At 40.4% G+C, this 21524-nt stretch overlaps 1 protein-coding gene and 1 long non-coding RNA gene across 3 annotated transcripts; both read left to right on the forward strand.

The window, feature by feature from the left end:
• The first annotated feature begins 1232 nt into the window (after window positions 1-1232).
• LOC146058973 (uncharacterized) lies at window positions 1233-7522 on the forward strand. Its single transcript, XR_014470074.1, has 3 exons — window positions 1233-1333; window positions 6527-6618; window positions 7381-7522. It is a non-coding gene; the product is annotated as an uncharacterized LOC146058973 (long non-coding RNA).
• A 710-nt stretch (window positions 7523-8232) lies between these two features.
• On the forward strand, window positions 8233-20609 carry LOC146060471 (uncharacterized). Of its 2 annotated transcripts, XM_083173706.1 has the most exons (7): window positions 8233-8326; window positions 9089-9180; window positions 12237-12738; window positions 12820-12960; window positions 13086-13202; window positions 14969-15587; window positions 18391-20609. In XM_083173706.1, coding segments are annotated over exons 3-7 (1380 nt in total). In that variant the 5' UTR covers window positions 8233-8326; window positions 9089-9180; the 3' UTR covers window positions 18392-20609. The 2 variants fall into 2 exon arrangements, with proteins under 2 accessions (XP_083029832.1, XP_083029833.1); XM_083173707.1 differs by lacking the exons at window positions 8233-8326; window positions 9089-9180 and adding an exon at window positions 10415-10698.
• Window positions 20610-21524: the final 915 nt, after the last annotated feature.

The following is a 21524-nucleotide window of genomic DNA, read 5'->3' on the forward strand; positions in this document are numbered from 1 at the left end:
GCGGCCCTCCAACTACACATACCAGTATGCTTTGCCATAGTATTAGCATTCCCTAATAGCAAAAATGTGGCAAGGCATGATGGGACTTGTAGTTTCACAACAGCTGGAGGGCCATAGTTTGGACATGCCTGCACTACACTGATGCAATTTTTTTCTGATCCATTCAAACAAGGTTGTTGGCAAAGCTACTATTGGGGGAATGCACCACTAATGCCAGCACTACATGAGGAGGAGCAGGTAATTGGGGTGTGGTATGGTGGGCTAACAGTCGGGACTCTGTCAGTCAGTATGCCGACATTGGAATCCCAACTGAAAAATTAGGGCAATGGAGCCCCTTGCTGGCTCGATGGCTCTCTTTGCTTGCAGGTTCTATTCTCCCTCTATAGGGGTTGTGGACCCCCACAAGGGAGCATAACCTCTGTCAGTCGGGATCCTGATTGTCGGGCATTAAACAGTCGGGATTCCAATGTCAGAGTACTGGCAGTCGGAATCCTGGTTGTCGGGCCATCATCTGTTACCCAGTGATTGGTGTCACACAGTGCTTTTTCCTGCAATCAGCTACTGAGCAATGTGTGGAAGGTGGTGCAAAAAAAGTCTCATAGTGCAACTAATGGCGGTATCCTATTAGGCCTGATAAAACATCGGGAGTGAAAAAGTTTCATTTTTTGCATTTTTTCCTGATGTTTTACTGTTGATTTTTTATTGGGCTATCCAAATTCACTACATAAAAAGCACAAGTTCACCCAAAAACACACAGATTCAATCAAACCTGTGTGTTTTCAGCCACTGTAGCCCCGTTTTTACTGAAAAATGGGGCTGCTTTCAGGGATTTTTATTCACAAAAAAAAAATCCCCAATAAGCCCCAATAATCTGCAGCACACTCTAACTAATTAGCTGTTATCAGGGCTAATTAGATATCCCTCATCAATTGTGGGTAATAGGATACCGCTGTTAATGTTCATATATAGGCATAGGGACCAGTGGCGTAAGTTCGACTACGTTGCCCAGAGGCAAGACAAATGTTGGTGCCCCCTCTGTAGATAGAGGGCGGGATGTACTATTTTTCGCATCGTTTTTTTTTTTTTGCGCATTATTTTCGGCGAAACTGCGCCGTGATATTTTTTTTTTTTTTTTTTCCGTCTTATGCTCTATGCTGCGGTTGGCCCTGGTGTTGTGGCGGTGTTTGACTGCGCCGCGGTTTTTTTTTTTTGGTGTGCACTGCGCATGTGCAGGGACTTTTCCCCTTGGCGTCATGCGCAGTATGCATTTCCGGACGCCACAGCTTCAGCGCGGGAAGGACACAGCGGCTGGGACTCGTCAGGAGGGAAAATAGTGAGTTGGATTTCCTAAATTTAGTACTGCCCCATCAGACTCCTCCGCAAGTGTCCCCTCAATTAGGCAATCCCAATCTGCCCACTCAACCTCTGCTCATGCAGGGGCCTCGTTTCATAAGTTTCCCTCCCCTCTCAATAATCATGCACCGTGTTGAACCCTGGCCTCATCTATGAGGTGAATATTTTAACTGTGTCTGCCCTGAAGTTATTTTTTTTTTTGTACTGATCCACAAATTAATTCTGAATGGATTCCTCCTTGGTGTTTGCCTATTCCAATATAATAATTATGATTTCCAGCTTTGCCAAATATACTGTACATGGTTTAATGATTGCTTCTACCAAAGGATATGTCGACCTGATCCATGTCGACCTTCAGTCATATCAACAGTCCTGAATGTTGACCTTCAGTCATGTTGACCTAGTTGTGTCGACCTACTTGCCGTCTAGCCAATGTAGTACATGGCAATTAAACTGTAAAGATGCATGCTTCTATTCAAACATCCATATTCCTTTGGTCCTCCTTGCCACCGATGTTGTGGTCTGCGCATGTGCAGACGTAGGGTGCGTGCACCCACGGCAAACTTTCGGTTCGCCGGGTGCACGCACCCTACACGGCATGTGGGGGGCGGAGAAGAGCTGGGGGCCATTACCATATGGGAACATGCTTTGTGTTTTTTTCAATGCAATAACTATGATTTTTGTCTTTTCTAATATACTTTACATGGTTTTCTGCTTTTTCATTTCTATTGGTATGATTTTCGGCTTTTCTAATGCCCCTTTCAGACCGCACTTTTAAAACGGTAATTTGCCATTTTTTTACCGTTTTAAAACGGTAATGTGTGCGGTCTGAAAGGTCCAGTCCCACTTAACCGGTTAGAAAATGCCGTTTTTTCTTACCGGTTAAAATGCTGGGTCCTACCCGTTTCTGAACCGGTATTTTAGCGCAAAAATCGGCTCAGAAACGGTATTTAGGACCTAGCCAATGAGCTGGGTCCTAAATTCAGCACAGTGTATACTTAATGAGCGCTCATTAAGTATTCACAGCACTGGAGCACCCCAGCGCGTGTCGACACCCCCCAGCGCGTGTCGACGCCCCCAGCGCGTGTCGACGCCCCCTGCGCGTGTCGACGCCCCCTGCGTGTGTCGACGCCCCCTGCGCGTGTCGCACCCCCCCCCCCGTCCCCCCCCGTCGACTTACCCCGTGCCGTTATCTCCGTTGTGGTTCCCGGCACTGCAGCTCAGTATGCTCGGAAAGCACTTATGAAAAAAGTGTCTTTCAGAAAATGGCTGCCGCCATACGGAAGACAGTTTTTTTAAACAGGGTTTTCCATTTTGGGCAGCCATTTTCTGGTAGACACTTTTTTCATAAGTGCTTTCCGAGCATACTGAGCTGCAGTCCACAACGGAGGTACCGGCACGGGGTAAGTCGACACGGGGGGGCGCCGACACACGGGGTGGGGGGCGTCGACACGCGCGGGGGGCATCGACATGCGCGGAGGGCGTCGACACGCGAGGGGGGGGGGCTGCACGGAGGGGAGGGCTGAAGGCTGCACTGGCTTTGACCCTGTATTTGGAAAGTTTCCAAAAACGGGTCTGCCAGTGTCAAAAAATCGGCACTTTAACGGTAATATACCGTTTAAGTGCTGCGGTGTGAGAGGGGTTTTATCGGGCAGACCCGTTTCTGGAAACGTTTCCAAATACAGGGTCAAAGCCAGTTATGCGGTCTGAAAGCAGCATAATTGACTTTACATAGTTTTCAGCATTTTAAATGCCTTTGCTATGTTTTCCGGCTTTTCTAATACACCTCACAGGGTTTCCGGCTTTTTCAATGCATTTACTAATTTTCCGCCTTTAACCCACCCCCCATATACGTTGCTGCCACAGGGCAGCAAATTATATGTTACGGCCATCACCCGGGCAGCTTGGTTTTTTTTGATTGTCAGTAAAATATGCCATGCGGGCACATGCCAACAATGTATATATTACTGGGCACCACTGTTTAAGAATGCTTATTTAAGTACTAGTAATATATGCCATGCTGGCATATGCCACCAATGTATATATTATTGGCCAGCACTGACCACCAATGTCTATTTTAATTCCAGTAACATATACAGTGCTGGCACAATCCAGTGATGTATATATTATGGGCACTACTGAGCACCTACGCTTATTTAAGTGCAAGTAATATATACCATGCTGGCACAGGCCGGCACTGTACATATAACTAGTCACCATTGAGCCTCAATGTCTATTTTTTTGGGCTGTCTTATATACATTGCTAACACCGGAAAGGTAAATATTTATTACGAGCATCAACTAAGCACCACTAATTATTTAATATTATTTGCGCAGGCAGCACAGAGTAACCATGATTAATGACGGCAGTAGTTTATAGTTTTTTGGTCTATGTCAGCCATCTTTATATTGCAGATGTCAATGGGCAGCAATGTAGTTTTTCATCTTGTAATGTGTAGAATACTGGCACTGGGCATTAATGTGTATAATATTTTTACCCCTGTGCATCAATGTCATTAATCATCACCCAGTAATATATATACTTCTGACACATGTACGCAATGTATAAATCTCTGGAATCACTACCCGCCAAAGCCTATTTGTAAAGGTATAATATACTCAGTAGATAGCACTGGCAACACTGCCCACTAATGTATATGTAGAATTTTTGAATTTATTTGGCTCCACTGTTGAGGAATGTTTATGGTAAGAGTGTACATTTTTCAAATTTTGTCATCACTGTGCTGTGGGGGTTATTGTGGTTGATTGTTAAGGCTTGTTTTTTCCGAACCCTTCGTGGTGTTTAAATGGCTGTGAAATCATATTTTCATGGTGTCTAAATAGTCCATTTCACCTTTCACCACTATAATCCTTGTTACACTTGGCTTAATACAATCAGGCTGAATCCAAGTTTACCCCTGCGGTTATCATCTTTTAAACCGTCACCTCCCTTTGTGCTGGCGCTGGGAGATGACTAGGGGCGAGATGTACTAAAGGGAAAATGCTGGAAAACCCCTGTTTTCCTGCATTTTCCTATGTACTATTACCCGACCGCACCGTCACCGCAGGGCAGGGTATCGCCACCTTTGGGTGGCGATACTCTATAGAAGCTTATGGGATTCTTTTCGCCGCCCGCTGTGTTGCGGCAACACCGCAGCCCCGACGACCCCCCCTTTCCCCCCTCACTTGGGCTTACCTTCTTGCAGGTCCTCCTGGACCCCGGAAGGTAAGCCCTTCCTCCCCCTAGCAACGCAGCCGGACGTCCTTTCCGGCTGCAGGGGGAGGAGGAAGCGCCGGGGACAGCTTGCTTAGTTGTCCCCAGCGTGAGGTATGAAGGAGCCGGCTGGGAGGTGACGGAGACCCCCCCGCACATCACATTCCAGGTATCGCGGTGGGCATCCGTCAACGCATCGCGATGTCAGCCGCATATGTTAGTACATATGCGGCGGCATCGTGGCGGGGGGGCGCGAAGGGCGGCGATGTATTTTAATACATCCCGACCATGATCTCCAAACTCCGTTTGCTGATCCCAGGACCCAGATTTATGTGCTGGAGCCAAGCCTTGTGATTATTGAATTTAGTGGGCTGGCCACAATCCCTGTGGACCCCCCAGTAGTGGCCAATGGGTAGAAGTCTTGTATAAAGGAAATGGCACGTAGCATTTACACCATCTTTGTGTTGACGAAGAACCAGTGTCTTGCGGTGGTGGCTAAGGCATATGTGTGCAGGTTGTCCTGGGATAAGGCCTTGCAGCTGGTATCTGTTGCTGTCAGCTGACAATACCTGTCCCATGGTATTTTAAACATGTGAACACTCATGGTTCTAGCTGTTCTCATTTAGGTAATGAGGCAGCCTCCAATAGGCTGTCATGGAAGTGTGGACCTGGGGGACGGGAGGTGGGGCACACGCGGATGGCGGACGTTGCGCAGCCATAGAAGCCCATATGCTTCAATAGGGTATCGCCACCATTTGGGTGGTGTTAACCTGCCATGCGAAAATGGGTCAGACGGGTGATGGTAAATTTGAAATTTAGTTAAAGACTTGATTTACCTCTTTTTCCTTTTATGTCATCCCTCCCATAATGTGCATTACATATCTATGAGTGTGATGTAATTTGCATTATGATGTGTTGCAAAGAGTTTTTTTTGCATGAAGCCTTGCATATTTTTAGGGAGTTTTTTTTTAAAAACAATTTTTAAAAACAAAGCATAAGGAAGATGTGGTCTATAATTAGGCACCGAAGGGTATTTGTGAAATAATATAATGATAAAAACCTACGTTTGTATTGGCTGTGGAGTATACACAGTTTTTTGGGGTGAACGCAATTATCCGTCCAAACCTTAATGCAAGAACAATCATGGCCCTGGCTATGGTTGGGATTTCTTGGTGTGGTGTGGCAGGTACAGATTTCTTGGCTCTGAATCTGTTAAACAGTGTCCAGTTTTCAATCATGTACCAAATATACAAAATTACAGAATGAAATGGATGCTGCAAACAAATTTGAAAGCATCCTATTATGTAAAAAGAAGTTGAACCAAACTTTATAGATCAGAGTGTATCTCATCCTGAAAATCTTTAGCCTTCGGTGTAAATATCTCAGTGGGTATGATCAGCATCTCTCTAAAGAGGTATCAGTCCGATATCTATTTCTTTTGTCTACTGTAAGCAAAAACTTGTATGGTAGCATAAATTGTACTTATACAGATTCTGGACTGTTTGAATGTCTTACCTTTGACGGTGTGTACACCTTGGTGCGTTAAGGCACCCGATGCTGCCGATATTGTGCACATGATAAGCCATATTACATACTGATTGTGTACTATTGAGGGCTTGAGTGCCGGATGCACTATAGACGTTTGCTCCTGAGTGAACGCAAATCAGCAGTGATATATTGAGGGCAGGTTTGTAGTCTAAGCAGATACAATATAACGTTGTAAGCTCTACTTCAGGCTCCCACACAAAGAAGACATGCTGCCATTCAATGAAAGTCCCGATTTCCTCAGATTGCAATGGGGCTTGCATCGCACGGCAGCAAATTTGTTAATCTACTATAGAATATTATTGTTTCTAAACTGGGACAGAACAAAATGATTTACGTTCCAATATCAAATTTTTCCAGTATATTGCATGTTTTTTTTTTTTTAAATGCAATATTTGTTTTTGTTTTTTATAGGTACTATTCAAATCTTCAGAGTTTCCACAGTGTAATATCTGTCAAATTTCTTTCGTGAAAGTGACGGGTTCCCGTGGTGAGGAGCATAAAAGGTAGTATTATGGCCTAAAAGATTAATGATTGTGAAACTAACCTTATTGTCTTTTTGGTACTTGTGAGTTATCTGTGCGCCCGATTTTTTGATTGTATGCCTTAAGTTAAGGCATACAATCCGATGCGATGAGATATCTCATCGCATCGCATCACATCCGACCATTGGATGCGATGACCCGATTTTTCAATAGGAATCAATGTTAAAATGATTCCAATGGAAAAAGGGGTCCTTTTCATACCCCTACTATCCAAGTGGGCATGGAGTTGGATATAAACCTGTTGCGAGCGTAGTGAGCCTCCGAGCCCGAAGCGTGGCGAGTGATGCGAGGCCCGCGAGGGGACGGTATTCCGTGTCCCCTCGCGGGGCTCGCTACGCTCACCACGCTTCGGGCTCGGGGGATCGCTACGCTCGCCACAGGTTTATATCCAACTCCATGCCCACTTGGATAGTAGGGGTATGAAAAGGACCCCTTTTTCCCATCGAATTCCATGTTACAATGGTCTCATTCCATTTTAACATTGAATCCTATTGAAAAATTGGGTCATCGAATACGATATGGTCGCATGCAATGCAATGGACCCGATTTCGAAATCGGCAGCCCAGTTACTACATAGGTTCTAAAATTTGTTAATCTACTATAGAATATTATTGTTTCTAAACTGGGACAGAACAAAATGATTTACGTTCCAATATCAAATTTTTCCAGTATATTGTATGTTTTTTTTTTTTTAAATGCAATATTTGTTTTTGTTTTTTATAGGTACTATTCAAATCTTCAGAGTTTCCACAGTGTAATATCTGTCAAATTTCTTTCGTGAAAGTGACGGGTTCCCGTGGTGAGGAGCATAAAAGGTAGTATTATGGCCTAAAAGATTAATGATTGTGAAACTAACCTTATTGTCTTTTTGGTACTTGTGAGTTATCTGTGCGCCCGATTTTTTGATTGTATGCCTTAAGTTAAGGCATACAATCCGATGCGATGAGATATCTCATCGCATCGCATCACATCCGACCATCGGATGCGATGACCCGATTTTTCAATAGGAATCAATGTTAAAATGATTCCAATGGAAAAAGGTGTCCTTTTCATACCCCTACTATCCAAGTGGGCATGGAGTTGGATATAAACCTGTTGCGAGCGTAGTGAGCCTCCGAGCCCGAAGCGTGGCGAGTGATGCGAGGCCCGCGAGGGGACGGTATTCCGTGTCCCCTCGCGGGGCTCGCTACGCTCACCACGCTTCGGGCTCGGGGGATCGCTACGCTCGCAACAGGTTTATATCCAACTCCATGCCCACTTGGATAGTAGGGGTATGAAAAGGACACCTTTTTCCCATCGAATTCCATGTTAAAATGGTCTCATTCCATTTTAACATTGAATCCTATTGAAAAATTGGGTCATCGAATACGATATGGTCGCATGCAATGCAATGGACCCGATTTCGAAATCGGCAGCCCAGTTACTACATAGGTTCTAAAATTTGTTAATCTACTATAGAATATTATTGTTTCTAAACTGGGACAGAACAAAATGATTTACGTTCCAATATCAAATTTTTCCAGTATATTGTATGTTTTTTTTTTTTTAAATGGAATATTTGTTTTTGTTTTTTATAGGTACTATTCAAATCTTCAGAGTTTCCACAGTGTAATATCTGTCAAATTTCTTTCGTGAAAGTGACGGGTTCCCGTGGTGAGGAGCATAAAAGGTAGTATTATGGCCTAAAAGATTAATGATTGTGAAACTAACCTTATTGTCTTTTTGGTACTTGTGAGTTATCTGTGCGCCCGATTTTTTGATTGTATGCCTTAAGTTAAGGCATACAATCCGATGCGATGAGATATCTCATCGCATCGCATCACATCCGACCATCGGATGCGATGACCCGATTTTTCAATAGGAATCAATGTTAAAATGATTCCAATGGAAAAAGGGGTCCTTTTCATACCCCTACTATCCAAGTGGGCATGGAGTTGGATATAAACCTGTTGCGAGCGTAGTGAGCCTCCGAGCCCGAAGCGTGGCGAGTGATGCGAGGCCCGCGAGGGGACGGTATTCCGTGTCCCCTCGCGGGGCTCGCTACGCTCACCACGCTTCGGGCTCGGGGGATCGCTACGCTCGCAACAGGTTTATATTCAACTCCATGCCCACTTGGATAGTAGGGGTATGAAAAGGACACCTTTTTCCCATCGAATTCCATGTTAAAATGGTCTCATTCCATTTTAACATTGAATCCTATTGAAAAATTGGGTCATCGAATACGATATGGTCGCATGCAATGCAATGGACCCGATTTCGAAATCGGCAGCCCAGTTACTACATAGGTTCTAAAATTTGTTAATCTACTATAGAATATTATTGTTTCTAAACTGGGACAGAACAAAATGATTTACGTTCCAATATCAAATTTTTCCAGTATATTGTATGTTTTTTTTTTTTTAAATGGAATATTTGTTTTTGTTTTTTATAGGTACTATTCAAATCTTCAGAGTTTCCACAGTGTAATATCTGTCAAATTTCTTTCGTGAAAGTGACGGGTTCCCGTGGTGAGGAGCATAAAAGGTAGTATTATGGCCTAAAAGATTAATGATTGTGAAACTAACCTTATTGTCTTTTTGGTACTTGTGAGTTATCTGTGCGCCCGATTTTTTGATTGTATGCCTTAAGTTAAGGCATACAATCCGATGCGATGAGATATCTCATCGCATCGCATCACATCCGACCATCGGATGCGATGACCCGATTTTTCAATAGGAATCAATGTTAAAATGATTCCAATGGAAAAAGGGGTCCTTTTCATACCCCTACTATCCAAGTGGGCATGGAGTTGGATATAAACCTGTTGCGAGCGTAGTGAGCCTCCGAGCCCGAAGCGTGGCGAGTGATGCGAGGCCCGCGAGGGGACGGTATTCCGTGTCCCCTCGCGGGGCTCGCTACGCTCACCACGCTTCGGGCTCGGGGGATCGCTACGCTCGCCACAGGTTTATATCCAACTCCATGCCCACTTGGATAGTAGGGGTATGAAAAGGACCCCTTTTTCCCATCGAATTCCATGTTAAAATGGTCTCATTCCATTTTAACATTGAATCCTATTGAAAAATTGGGTCATCGAATCGCATCGCATCCGATGGTCGCATGCGATGCGATGCGATGTCCCGATCTGACCCGATTTTAAAATCGGGCGCCCGGATAACTCATAAGTAACGTCTTTTTTGATTGGTTGGCTAAAGTGAAAGTTCACGGTTGAGCTGTTGATGCAGTGTGGCCTGTAGAAGTAGAGGGAGCCTGTAGACCTAGCTTATGTAGTCGTTAGTAATGCTTTTGACAATGTCCCACATTGCAAACTGTAAAATAAATGTGTAAGTTTGAGATTGAATTCTAATATAGTAGAATGGGAACGAGCGTGGTTGAAAGTCAGAAAACTTAAGGCCCCCATACATTATGCGTTTTTCGGCCGATTTCACCCGATTTCGGCACTTTGGGCCGATAAATCGGGTGAAATCGGACCAAAATCGCATGTTTGTGACATGTGATCCAATCTGATGCGCGTTCCCGTGCTCATCAGATTGGATCAGGTGGTCGTACCTGCAGAACATAAGATATATCGGAATCTGAGCCATCGTGGGTGCTTTTTAGCACCCACGATGTTTCAGATGCGATATATCTATATGTAGAACTCTAGGTACCTCCTTTAGGTGCGCGGCCATCCCCCAACAGTGTCAGTGACAGTAGCAGCAGCCGGCGTCACAGGAAGGGGCAGGCGCGATTGGAGGGAAGAGGGCTGAGGGGGCGGTAGTGACACACTCTTCCCTGCTTCAAGCTGGAATGACAGAGCCCGGACTCTCTCTCTCCCCTGCTGCTGAATATAAGAACGGGGTTTCGAGCCACCCCCCCCCCCTCTCCTTTCTCCTGATTGTCTGCACGGCTTTAGAGCCCGGACCTCTCCCCTGCTGCTGGACGAATGATACCACGGGCAGCAGAGCAGAGCCGAGACCCCCGTCTCCCCTGCTGAATGAATGACACCACAGGCAGCAGAGCAGAGCCCGGACCCCCCTCCTCCTTTCCCCTGCTCGTGTAAAAGTAAATAAACCTTAGCTTGTGAGAAGTGTCAGACAGTGGTGTCTGTTATCTAGTACCTGTTTGGGGGGTGACACTGTCACTTTCTCCACACTGCCGCTGCCCATGTGTCCGTGTGTATAATGCCCACATGTATGTGCCACTGCCCATGTGTCTGTATGTATAATGCCCACATGTATGTGCCGCTGCCCATGTGTATAATGCCCACATGTATGTGCCACTGACCATGTGTATGTATGTATAATGCCCACATGTTTGTGCCGCTGCCCATGTGTCCGTATGTATAATGCCCACATGTATATGCCGCTGCCCGTGTGTACAATGCCCACATGTCTGTGCCGCTGCCCATGTGTATAATGCCCACATGTATGTGCCACTGCCCATGTGTATAATGCCCACATGTATATATCGCTGCCTGTGTGTATAATGCCCACATGCATATACTGCTGCCCGTGTGTCCATATGTATAATGCCCACATGTATATTCCGCTGCCCGTGTGTACAATGCCCACATGTATATACCGCTTCTCCTTGAGTATAATGCCCAAGTTTATATGCTGCTGCCGATGTGTATTATGCCCGCATGTATATATCGCTGCCTATGTGTATAATGCCCACATGTATATGCCGCTGCCTGTGTGTATAATGCCCACATGTGTATATACCGCTGCCCGTGTGTATAATACCCGCATGAATATATTGATAATTTTTATATGGCCCCCGATGGATTTTATAAATATCGAAATGGCCCTTGGTAGAAAAAAGGTTCCCCACCCCTGCTCTATGCTCTTTTTGTACGAGTGACGACACCCCCGAACTACATATAAATATACCGCCATTCTCCTTTCCTCAGGACAGTAATACCTGCAAGGTATAGCACTGTTCAGGCCACTCCCTAAGGCCACCCCATCAGATAAATCTCATGGCACATCCAATTTGCGTCAGATAAATCACGTGATTAATCACATGTGATAAATCATATGTGATTTATCTGACACAAATTTGATGTAAAAAATGGCACATCAAGTGTCAAATTGTATGTAGGCCTACTGGGAAGCTGCCAGGGAAATTCAAGGGAAATCAGATGCAATTTTACAGGTCAGATAAATCTCATAGTGTATGGGGACCTTTAGAGTTGTATTAAACGTAGTACAGACAAAGACGTGAAAGGTGACAGGTGGAGAACCCCAAGGATTCGTACTTTGACCGGAATTGAGGGTAAAATGTGCCTGTGATAAATGGGGTATCTGCTGAAGACGAACACAGGCACAAATCAAACCATCCTCTAGGGGTACCCGGTCCACCCCTCTTTTCTCTCCGTCTTTATTTAATACATGTATCCAAGATGAACACCCTGAAACGGATGTACCACTAGCTTTATTAATCTTATTTTTTGCTGCATGATAAATGACAAATATGTTTTTTTTATATAAATTTGGAGATTATTTTTGAAATGGAACTTGTTGTGTACTTTGACATTTTCAACAGTTTATATCTGAGGCTGTTTTCGTTAATTATATTTATTCTTTTAAATTTTTTAGATGTCGGATTCAGATGATTTATCAATCAGGGTATCTTCAAAATCGTCGAATGCATCTTCTGAAGATGATATGTCAAACTTACAATTCAAAAAGGATAAAACCAAAAGAGCAAAAAAGTTCAGTGCTAATGAAAACGAAGCACTAATTGATGGGGTCATCACCAATTACAAAATTCTTTTTGGAAAGCAGTCAGGCCTCAATATTCCGTTTGAAAAACGAGAAAATATATGGCGAAAAATTGCAAAAACAGTATCTGCAGTCTCTAAAGTTCGTCGGGACGCTTCCGTTTGTAAAAAAAGATATTCGGATTGCAAAATAACTGTAAAAAGGAAATTATCACTGATGAATAATCATCATAAAAAAACAGGTGGTGGAAGTCCCCTGCTACTTGAATTTTCCAATTGGGAGAAAAAATTGCGACGAAAACTTACGCCATCGGCAGTATTAGGAATTCCACAAGCTATAGACAGCGAACCAATGACATACCGGAAATGCTATGATGGTATGTATAGTTGAATTTAATATTTTTCTTTTTAAACAATTTAAATAGTATTCACACTTAAAAATCTTATTGTTAAAACAGATGGCCCATGTACCAGTCAAAAGCATGACATTGATTACAATAAAGGCAAGCAGCGAAATTCAACTAATATGAAACAGAAAACTAGCAATCCAGTCAGTCAGGGACATTCGGATGAGCCCCGGAAATTTTATTCGAAGAAAGGTTTGTTTCAAAACTTCACCACTTTAACAATCCAAATTCCAAATGATTATAATAATTATTTGGTAGACCCCTGTGTCTTTTTATTGTTTTGGTAATGTCTATTGGTTGTTTCTTTGTGTATTCAGGTGTTGGCTCCAAAATTTCGACAACCAAACGAGGGAGACCATTGTGTGCAGATGATGACTGTCAAGAATCGGATGTACGCTCAACTCAATCTGCAAATGTGATCGCTCTTACAAATCGTAAGTAGTTGTGAATTAATTATTTGACAAATTTGGCCATTTTTAAAATGATGTTTGTATTAAAAACCTGAAGTTCTCTGATTGATGGCCAAGACTTGAAAGTGTGTCACTTCCTTCTCAGCTTGGGGACGCCAATAACTTTTTTTGAGCAGCAGGTTAATGTATTTTTTAAACTTTTACTGTTGTTAACAGAATAATTACAGTTGTGTTACATTCTAAACATTTTCGAATATTCCCTTCACTCTATGTCTCCACATTGTTAGCATGGATGTGCTATCTGCTAACTACATGTGTCATTTTTTGACCTTTTGTTGTAACTTTCAGGGGTCCTGAAATTATTTGTCTAGGTATGATGAGGTACCACAGTTAAAAAGTTTGAGGACCATTTAGCTATTCTTTTATTTTGAAATCGCCTAAATTTAAAAAACACAAAACCCACTTCAATTGCAGTCCAATTATAAATATTTTTAAGACAAGGAACATATTACATGTTTAATTTTCAGTTACCGGTCCATGTAATTTTTGTGAACGTGTCTTAATCTTGTTGACAGTTAAGCTTTCCACAGACCGTTCACAATCCGCATTATGCTCACAAGACATCCCAGTCTGTTTAACTAATTTTTTACCGCTAGAATGATTAAACACAGGCTTCTATGACCTCAACTGCGGCTCTACCTCCAGCATTTTTGCAAAGACGCATGAGTTCATTAATTTGTATATTTCATTAAGGAGTAGTGTTAGCATGCCTGTGTCTAGTTTATGTAAACGTTTTGTATTGATTGCTTTTGAGTATTTTTTAAGTCTAGAGGTGATGTAAATAATAGTGTTATTTGCAGCACCATACATCTGTACATTGGAATAGGTTGATAATATAAATTGAAATTATTTAAACATTTTAAAATCCTTCGATACATGTTAGGCTGATGTTTCTTCTGCTTGAGCTGTTCTCCAACTCCCATCACGGTCCAATTACCAACCCTTGAACTGTTGTTCCAGAGTTTATGTATGGTCTTTTGCATTGAGATTTCTACCAGTGCCGTAGCTTGCACAATTTACCTTTTTTTGGGGGGGGGGTTTAAATCTATGTTCAAAAAATTGTGAACCTCTGCTCTAGATGTTCGGCACACGTTTTTAGGCTTAACTTGCCCAAATTGCATAAAAATTTAAATTGATTAATATTGTAGGTGGGGTTATGTTTCGGTCTAATGTAAATGTACAATAGAAGCAAGTTTCATTTTTGCTCCTTTGGGTGTGGCTAGCCATGGCTATTCTATTGTTCACTGCTGCAATACGTATAGTATTGTAGAGAAGAACAATACAATAGCCATGGCTAGCCATGGCCAAAGGAGCAAAGATGAAACTTACACCTACTGTAACACGAGCAGCTGTGATGGTTTAGCTTAAAATGTATATATCTTAATTTTTCATGTTCATAATCTGTGCTAAAGGGTGTTTTTTCCTAACAAGATACTAAATTTTGGATAAACAAAATTGGAATATTTTTGGGTAATTGCCTGCCAGTATACGTTTTGCAAAGTTGATTGTATTGCTTGCGAATTACTGCTGCTTTGTAAATCTATGTAACATTTTTATTTGTCATATTTTGTCATGAGTGATGTAAACACTGAGTATATAATGAAATTTTGTTCATCGATGTTGCTAATTTTTTATAAAGTAGTGTAATAACATCTTAATTGACTAAATTTATAGATTATGTAAATTTGTTTTACCATCATTAACAATATGTTTTGCATTAATCTATCTAGAATGTTCAAAAGACCGTTCATGGAAAAGAATCCTACATGATGATTCCGCGGATTCAGAAGTAGAGAATGATGTCTCCTCAAATTTGCATAACTTAGAATTACACAGTGAAAATGCACAACCCATCTCGATACCAGGATCACCTCTAATTCAAGCAAAAAAAAATCCAAGACCATCTGATTTTGAAATAATAAATTTAACTGAGGAGCCATGTAAAACAGCATCCGAAAAATGCACCATGGAAATAAGGGACATAATCAATTCGGCAATCGATCTAAACAATAGTCAGATTAACCAGGAAAATGAAAAAATCATCCAGGAATTTAAAAATTTTAAAGAAATCTTTCAAGAATTCCAGAAAAGTTTTGAAGATGGTCAAAAAAGGGTAATTGATATATTCAACCACATATCTATAAATATTTGTGCATTGAAGGATATCCACCAGAAGAATTTGGAAATCAAAATTGAAAAAATTAGAATTCTTTCTGCTGATCAACAAATGATAGCGGAACATGAAGATGTCAATTCAGATAGAATTGGAGATTTTGGCAAGGAAGGTTCACTCGACAGACCTAAAAGAGAAATCAAGCGTCCTAAGAGATTGGAAGAAGCCGAGATTTAGTAAGTAATTTTTTAAATTTGTATTTAGAAAATATAACTGTATAGGCTGTTACTACATTATAATATTAAATCTACAAATACAGATCATGATGCTTTTCCAACCCTATCATGATTGAGGTATAAAAAAACTCTAATTTTAATGGAGCACTGTCAAATCCACACCTCCAATCCTAATGTCTAGTACCCTCTCCTCTCATCATCCCACTCTCCTCTACTTCTTCAATTCCAAATGTTATAAATATGTACAAAAATGTGCAAATGTAAAAACGGTACTTGTGAGTTATCCGGGCTGCAGATTTTGTGTATTTGCAATTAGCATGCGTTTTGCATCCGATATTGCATGCGATATCGCATGCGCTTTGCATACGATTTACTATCCATTTTATTACCCCACTATCCAAGTGGACATAGAGGTGATTTTATATAGAGCGAAGAGCGTAGCGAGCCAGCGACCCCGAAGCATGGCGAGCGGACCCGGTTGTTATTTCAAAGCAACTGACGATTTTGCATGCAATTCCATCAACTGAATTTCGTGTGCGCTTGCAACGATTCGGGCTTGGTGGCTCAATACGCTCGCCGCACTATATAAAATCACCTCTATGTCCACTTGGATAGTGGAGTAATGAAATGGATAGTAAATCTTATGCAAATCGCATACAAATCATAAATGGCATGCGATATCGCATGCGATATCACATGTGATCTCGTCCAAAAATCGGGCGCCCAGATAACTCATAAGTACCGTGAAAATTATACGAAATATACCGTGGAAATATATTGAATCAAACATGTTGTGAGTAGTCTCTCACACGATTCATGCAACATTGCAGTCTGCTATTAGGCCTTGCTAAAATTTTCAATAATTTTTCAGTACATTTCTGAGTCTACGCACCCATTTTTCATAAAATGTGGAAATTACACCGTAAATGATTATTAGATTATTTACGTGCCTGTATTTTGAAATTTTTCACACTTATATTATGATAGATTTTTTTTTTGTTTTGTGAAATTTTTGTCAACTTTAATTTGGCATATTTGTAACATATCCAATAACATCATATGTCTATCAATTTTGAGTGACACATCCTTTTGTTTGAAAGCAAGCATTAAATGTATTTTATTTTTGATGATCAGCTTCTATGTAGTTCACTGTACACATGCAAAATTTTAATTTGTTTAAGAAATTAAATAAATGTAGTAAAAGGTGTTTTGAGTACATCGAAGTGGCGTAACAAATCAATGCATGCTCTTAGATGTTTTTGCAAACATGAACCAATAGGGTGGAAACAGAATTAAAACTTAATTTTTCTGTACAAACACCATTTTTCCCTCTTATAATTATTTTAAAGGTTTCATCAGGGTTAAAAATCCAAAGCTATTTAACCTCAACACAAAATTAAATTTTGATTTCTTAGTACTTGATTTTTTAAATAAAACCATTAGGGACACATATAAGACAATAAATAAAAATATGCGTCAGGAAAAAATCTTCACCATAACTTGATTACTATAAATTTACTGTGCAATTACTACAACACATCGCTAGGCAAAAATATTGCTTGTGTTGCAAACCCAATTCCCGTTTATGCATTTATAAAATGCCTCTCTATACACGAATTTATTTAGGCAACCCTTCCAGACTGGTATATAATAATTGTAATTCAAAACCATTGTTAAACTTACACCACTATCAATGCTTAACCGTTTCCTGTCCAGCGTTGTGAGATGGCCAAAGTTTTATAAACGCTTCCTCTGAACTTTTCACAATCCGTCTGTCATTAATGGTGTTTATCAATTTTTCTATAGTGTGACTAGCCCATGTGGAATACATGTTAAGTTATTTGCATATAATAGGGTTGTATACATAAATTGCTTTGCTTTTGACTTGGCGTCTTGATGATTCATCAAAATGAATCAACTCGGAACAACGTGGACAGTGGGGGTTATGTAATGGTCATAGAGGGCGTGAATCGCTATTACAGAAATGCGTTTGAAACACCATTATCTGGGTTTTAACTGCATTTATGTATTCTCTAAACCGCCTCCGTAGTGTCACCGATGTGGATGGAATCGCCAAAAAAAGCTGGCGGGTACCTGTAGTAGCATATGGGCTTCTTACCACAGCGGTGTTTCAGGCATCCATCATGGATCCCGTCCAGCATGGCCTGCGGTCTGCGCTTCTGTTCGCAAATGCGCAGACGGACTCCGGGGTCATGGACCCGGGCGTCCTGCAACGGCGCCGTATAGCAAGCGTCAGCTCTTAATGCGAAAGCTATACCTTGCATTAATGACCGCATGTTTTAGAGAATATGCGGTCACTACAAATGCGGTGGTCACCAAAGTGGCCGGTGGTTTTTAGTGAATTCCGCCCAAAATGTGGACTCTTCCACATTTGTTTCTCACTGTGCGAATCAGTACGCAGGTCGTCTTTGATTGTATCATGTCATTAATATTTTGGGCATTACACATATTAATTTAGCCTCATGGCGAGCATCAAGGTATCGGTTTTGGTGAAGCATTTCGATAGTAAATTTCAAAGTGGGTGGCACGACCGTTGTAATAAATTCGGTGAAATAGAAGTTTAATAATTGTTATGTAATGCAACACAATTTATACACTCAATGCCATACAGTGAACAGTGATTGGGCTTTTTTTTTAAATTTTTGGTTGGTTGTTGATCTTGAAAACTCATTTAAAGATATGTATGTTAATAAATTGGTTTGAGCTTTCTAAAATTGGATCGTCTTTAGTTTGGGGAAAAAGAATATTTGACCATTTATTTGTTTGTTCTTATTTTCTTTAGGTTGAAGGATTTGGATTTCAATAACGTATGGATAAAACACTAAGACTGTATTCATAATGGGAATCCAAGGTTATGCCCGATGTGGAAAGCAAGTTTTATTAACGTTGCCTTACTGTTAAATGTTGTACATTTTTCATTAATATTTAGAAATGGCAATTTAACTTTGAAATATTGTATCGCAGTAACTTAATTTTTTAATTGGAGAATAATGCAATACTTGTGCAGAATCTTAGCACCTGCATTTAAGGACAATTGCATCAAATCGCATTTAAAGTGCATGCGAAGATTGTAAAATTGGTGGCCTATGAATCCACCGTTGCAAGGCTCCTGATCATTTCTCCACTAATCTGCTGACAATAGAGCTGATTATCTAAACGTTGATGACTGCAACAAACAAAAGAGCCGGAAGCATGTTGAATTCTACGAGCCCCACAAGGGGACACCAATTTCAGATATTTAAGTATATTTTGGGTTGCCTAATTTTTGATGGCATGCCTTAAGTTAAGGCATGCAATGTGAATTTCAATTGGAATCAATGGTAAAATGGTCCTATTCATTTCCCCACTATCCAAGTGGTCATGGAGTTGGATATAAACCTGTGGCGAGCGTAGAGAACATCCTAGCCCGCATCGTGGTGAGCGGTCGCAGATTTGTTAAATACTATTTTGCTTTCCCTCGTTGTGCACGCTATACTCGCCCAGATTCAGGCTTGGTGGCTCTCTACGCTCAACACAGGTTTTAAACCACCCCCATCACCAAATGGCTAGTGTTGAAAGGAAAAGGGCAAATTTTTATAAAATGGAACAATATTAAACTTTGGAATTTATGTTAAAATGGACTCATGACATTTTGACATTGTATTCCATTGAAAAGGGCATCACAGTGCATGCTTCAAGTTAAGGCATTCAATCCAAAGATTGGCAGACCAGAAATTAAATAAGTTTACATAAATCATTTTCAATAATCCAAGGGTAATCTGCTTCATGCTCTGTTGCTCTATGTGCTCGTCAACGATTATAAAATATACTCGAAGCACAGTTTGAGAGTCTGGAAAGGACCTGGACCCTTTGCAACATTATATCCAATGTTAATTAATGTTATTGCCATCCATTTTTGGTTGCTAAAAGATGAGATGTTTCCTTAAATTGTGTTACACTGGAATGTATGATTTAAGGTAAAACATACATTGTCAAAAACTGTTGGCCACATATTACAGTTACCTATGATACAAAATTTCGAATAGTAAATTGTAACTTAGATTTTGTTACTTTAATGATGTTAGTCTTTATGTCTTTATAATATTAAGACCTTCCAAATGTGTATTTTTCACGATGGACAATTTGTAGTGCTATTTTTGAATTCAATTTAACATTGTATTAACAAGTTTAATAATATCATCTATACGTTAGTTTTAAAATTGATGTATAATGTGTGGATCGTAAATCACATTGTTATATTTTGAATACAGGGACTGTTGAGTATTTACACTGCACCATTAGTGCAACGTGCGTCTGTGTGACCTTGCAGCACTTGCATGCGTTGTTTCTCACTGCTTTCTTAGTGACAACATTTTAATTCTACTTTATTTACTGTAAGCTCCATGCACATATCTGTTTGCACATATAATTCTGCTAGCATGAAGTCCAGTATCTATTTGAATTTAAATTAATATAGGAACTTCTATGTATCTATCTAATTTTTTTGTCAACTGGACGATTATTAGGTTAAGCCTTTATAGTACACTTGCATACTGGGAGAAGTTCTAGACAATTAAAAATAAACAGTTCTCCAACCAACGTTGACTCCTGTGCTCTAAATTTCCTTTTATGTAGCGCCTTATATTTTTCCCAGTCTGGTTCTTTTGAAACAAGAGTTTAGCTATGTTTAGACATTACTTCATATTGTACTTCATTTTCTCTATAGTTAAAATACCTGTCTACTTCAGAGATGTATATTTGTCCAAAAAACTATTTCTGAAAAATGTCCGTATGTTTCAATCTTTCCAACTTTTATTTTGTTGGGCACAGATAATGTGAAATTTTTTTTTTTGGACTATGCTAAGGTCACTGAGTAGTCTACGTAAATTTTTGAATGAATATTACCTTCCAAGCAGGGCAAAATATCGACCAAAAATTCCATTATAACTTGCTGTTCAGCCAACATATTGCATTGAATATATTTCGTTGTGTGTGCAATAAATATTTCATGTTACAAATTTTCATTGAGTCTTTATTCCATTTCCTATAGAAATAAGTTTTTAAATTAGTTTGTTTATTTTTTTGAAATAAATGGACATTAACTATGTAAGTATATGTGTTTTTTTGTGTGTATATGTATATAGATATATAGATATATAGATATTTAGATATAAATATATATTTATATCTTTGAGTCCAGGGTTACGGTACTCTGGAAATGTAACAGCAGCTAGACTGGTGTGTAAACAAAAATGTAGAAGAGTAGACACTTGAAGAAATAGTAGGATTAGACTCAGTCAGAAATGTACTTACGTATGTACATAGTACAGTCATCGTTGATAGTTGGGTAATTATTGGGATATTATTTAAAATGCGTGTCACTTGAGTGTGATCGTTTGTAAATGCGCTTTCTCAGGCTGGCAAACATTCATGTCGATATCCTAATCTCCCTTGCTGATCGCTAGTAAATAATTGGAAAGGCATTTTACTAGTTTTATAATCCCTGACGCTTTTGCTTAAGTTCGCTTGAAAACTCTCGTTTTGATTAACCAATGTCAATATTGATTTGTGTGCATGTGTACTCCAGAGATGTTTCAAAAGCGGCATAACCAAGAATTTCTTACTTAGGAAAATGACGATGAATCGATGCCAGTGGCGACATACGGCATCAGAGGAAACATTACTGCTGTAATTTTAATGGTCAGAAGTATCTGTGAATCATATCTAATGAGCACATATACTTCTCAAATTTAATTGTATGTATGTTTAATACCCCTTTCACATCGCAGACACGGTTTAAAAACCGGTATTTTAAAACGGTAATTAAAACGGGTCAGAGCCTTAACAGTGACCCAGATTACCGTTTCAAATACCGGTTAAGTGTCATTCACATAGCACTTGAAACGTTTCATCCAGAACACGTTTCAAGTGCTATGT

Source organism: Crinia signifera, chromosome 2 (assembly GCF_055691185.1).
Source record: "Crinia signifera chromosome 2, ASM5569118v1, whole genome shotgun sequence".
In the NCBI taxonomy this organism is placed as follows: Eukaryota; Metazoa; Chordata; class Amphibia; order Anura; family Myobatrachidae; genus Crinia; species Crinia signifera.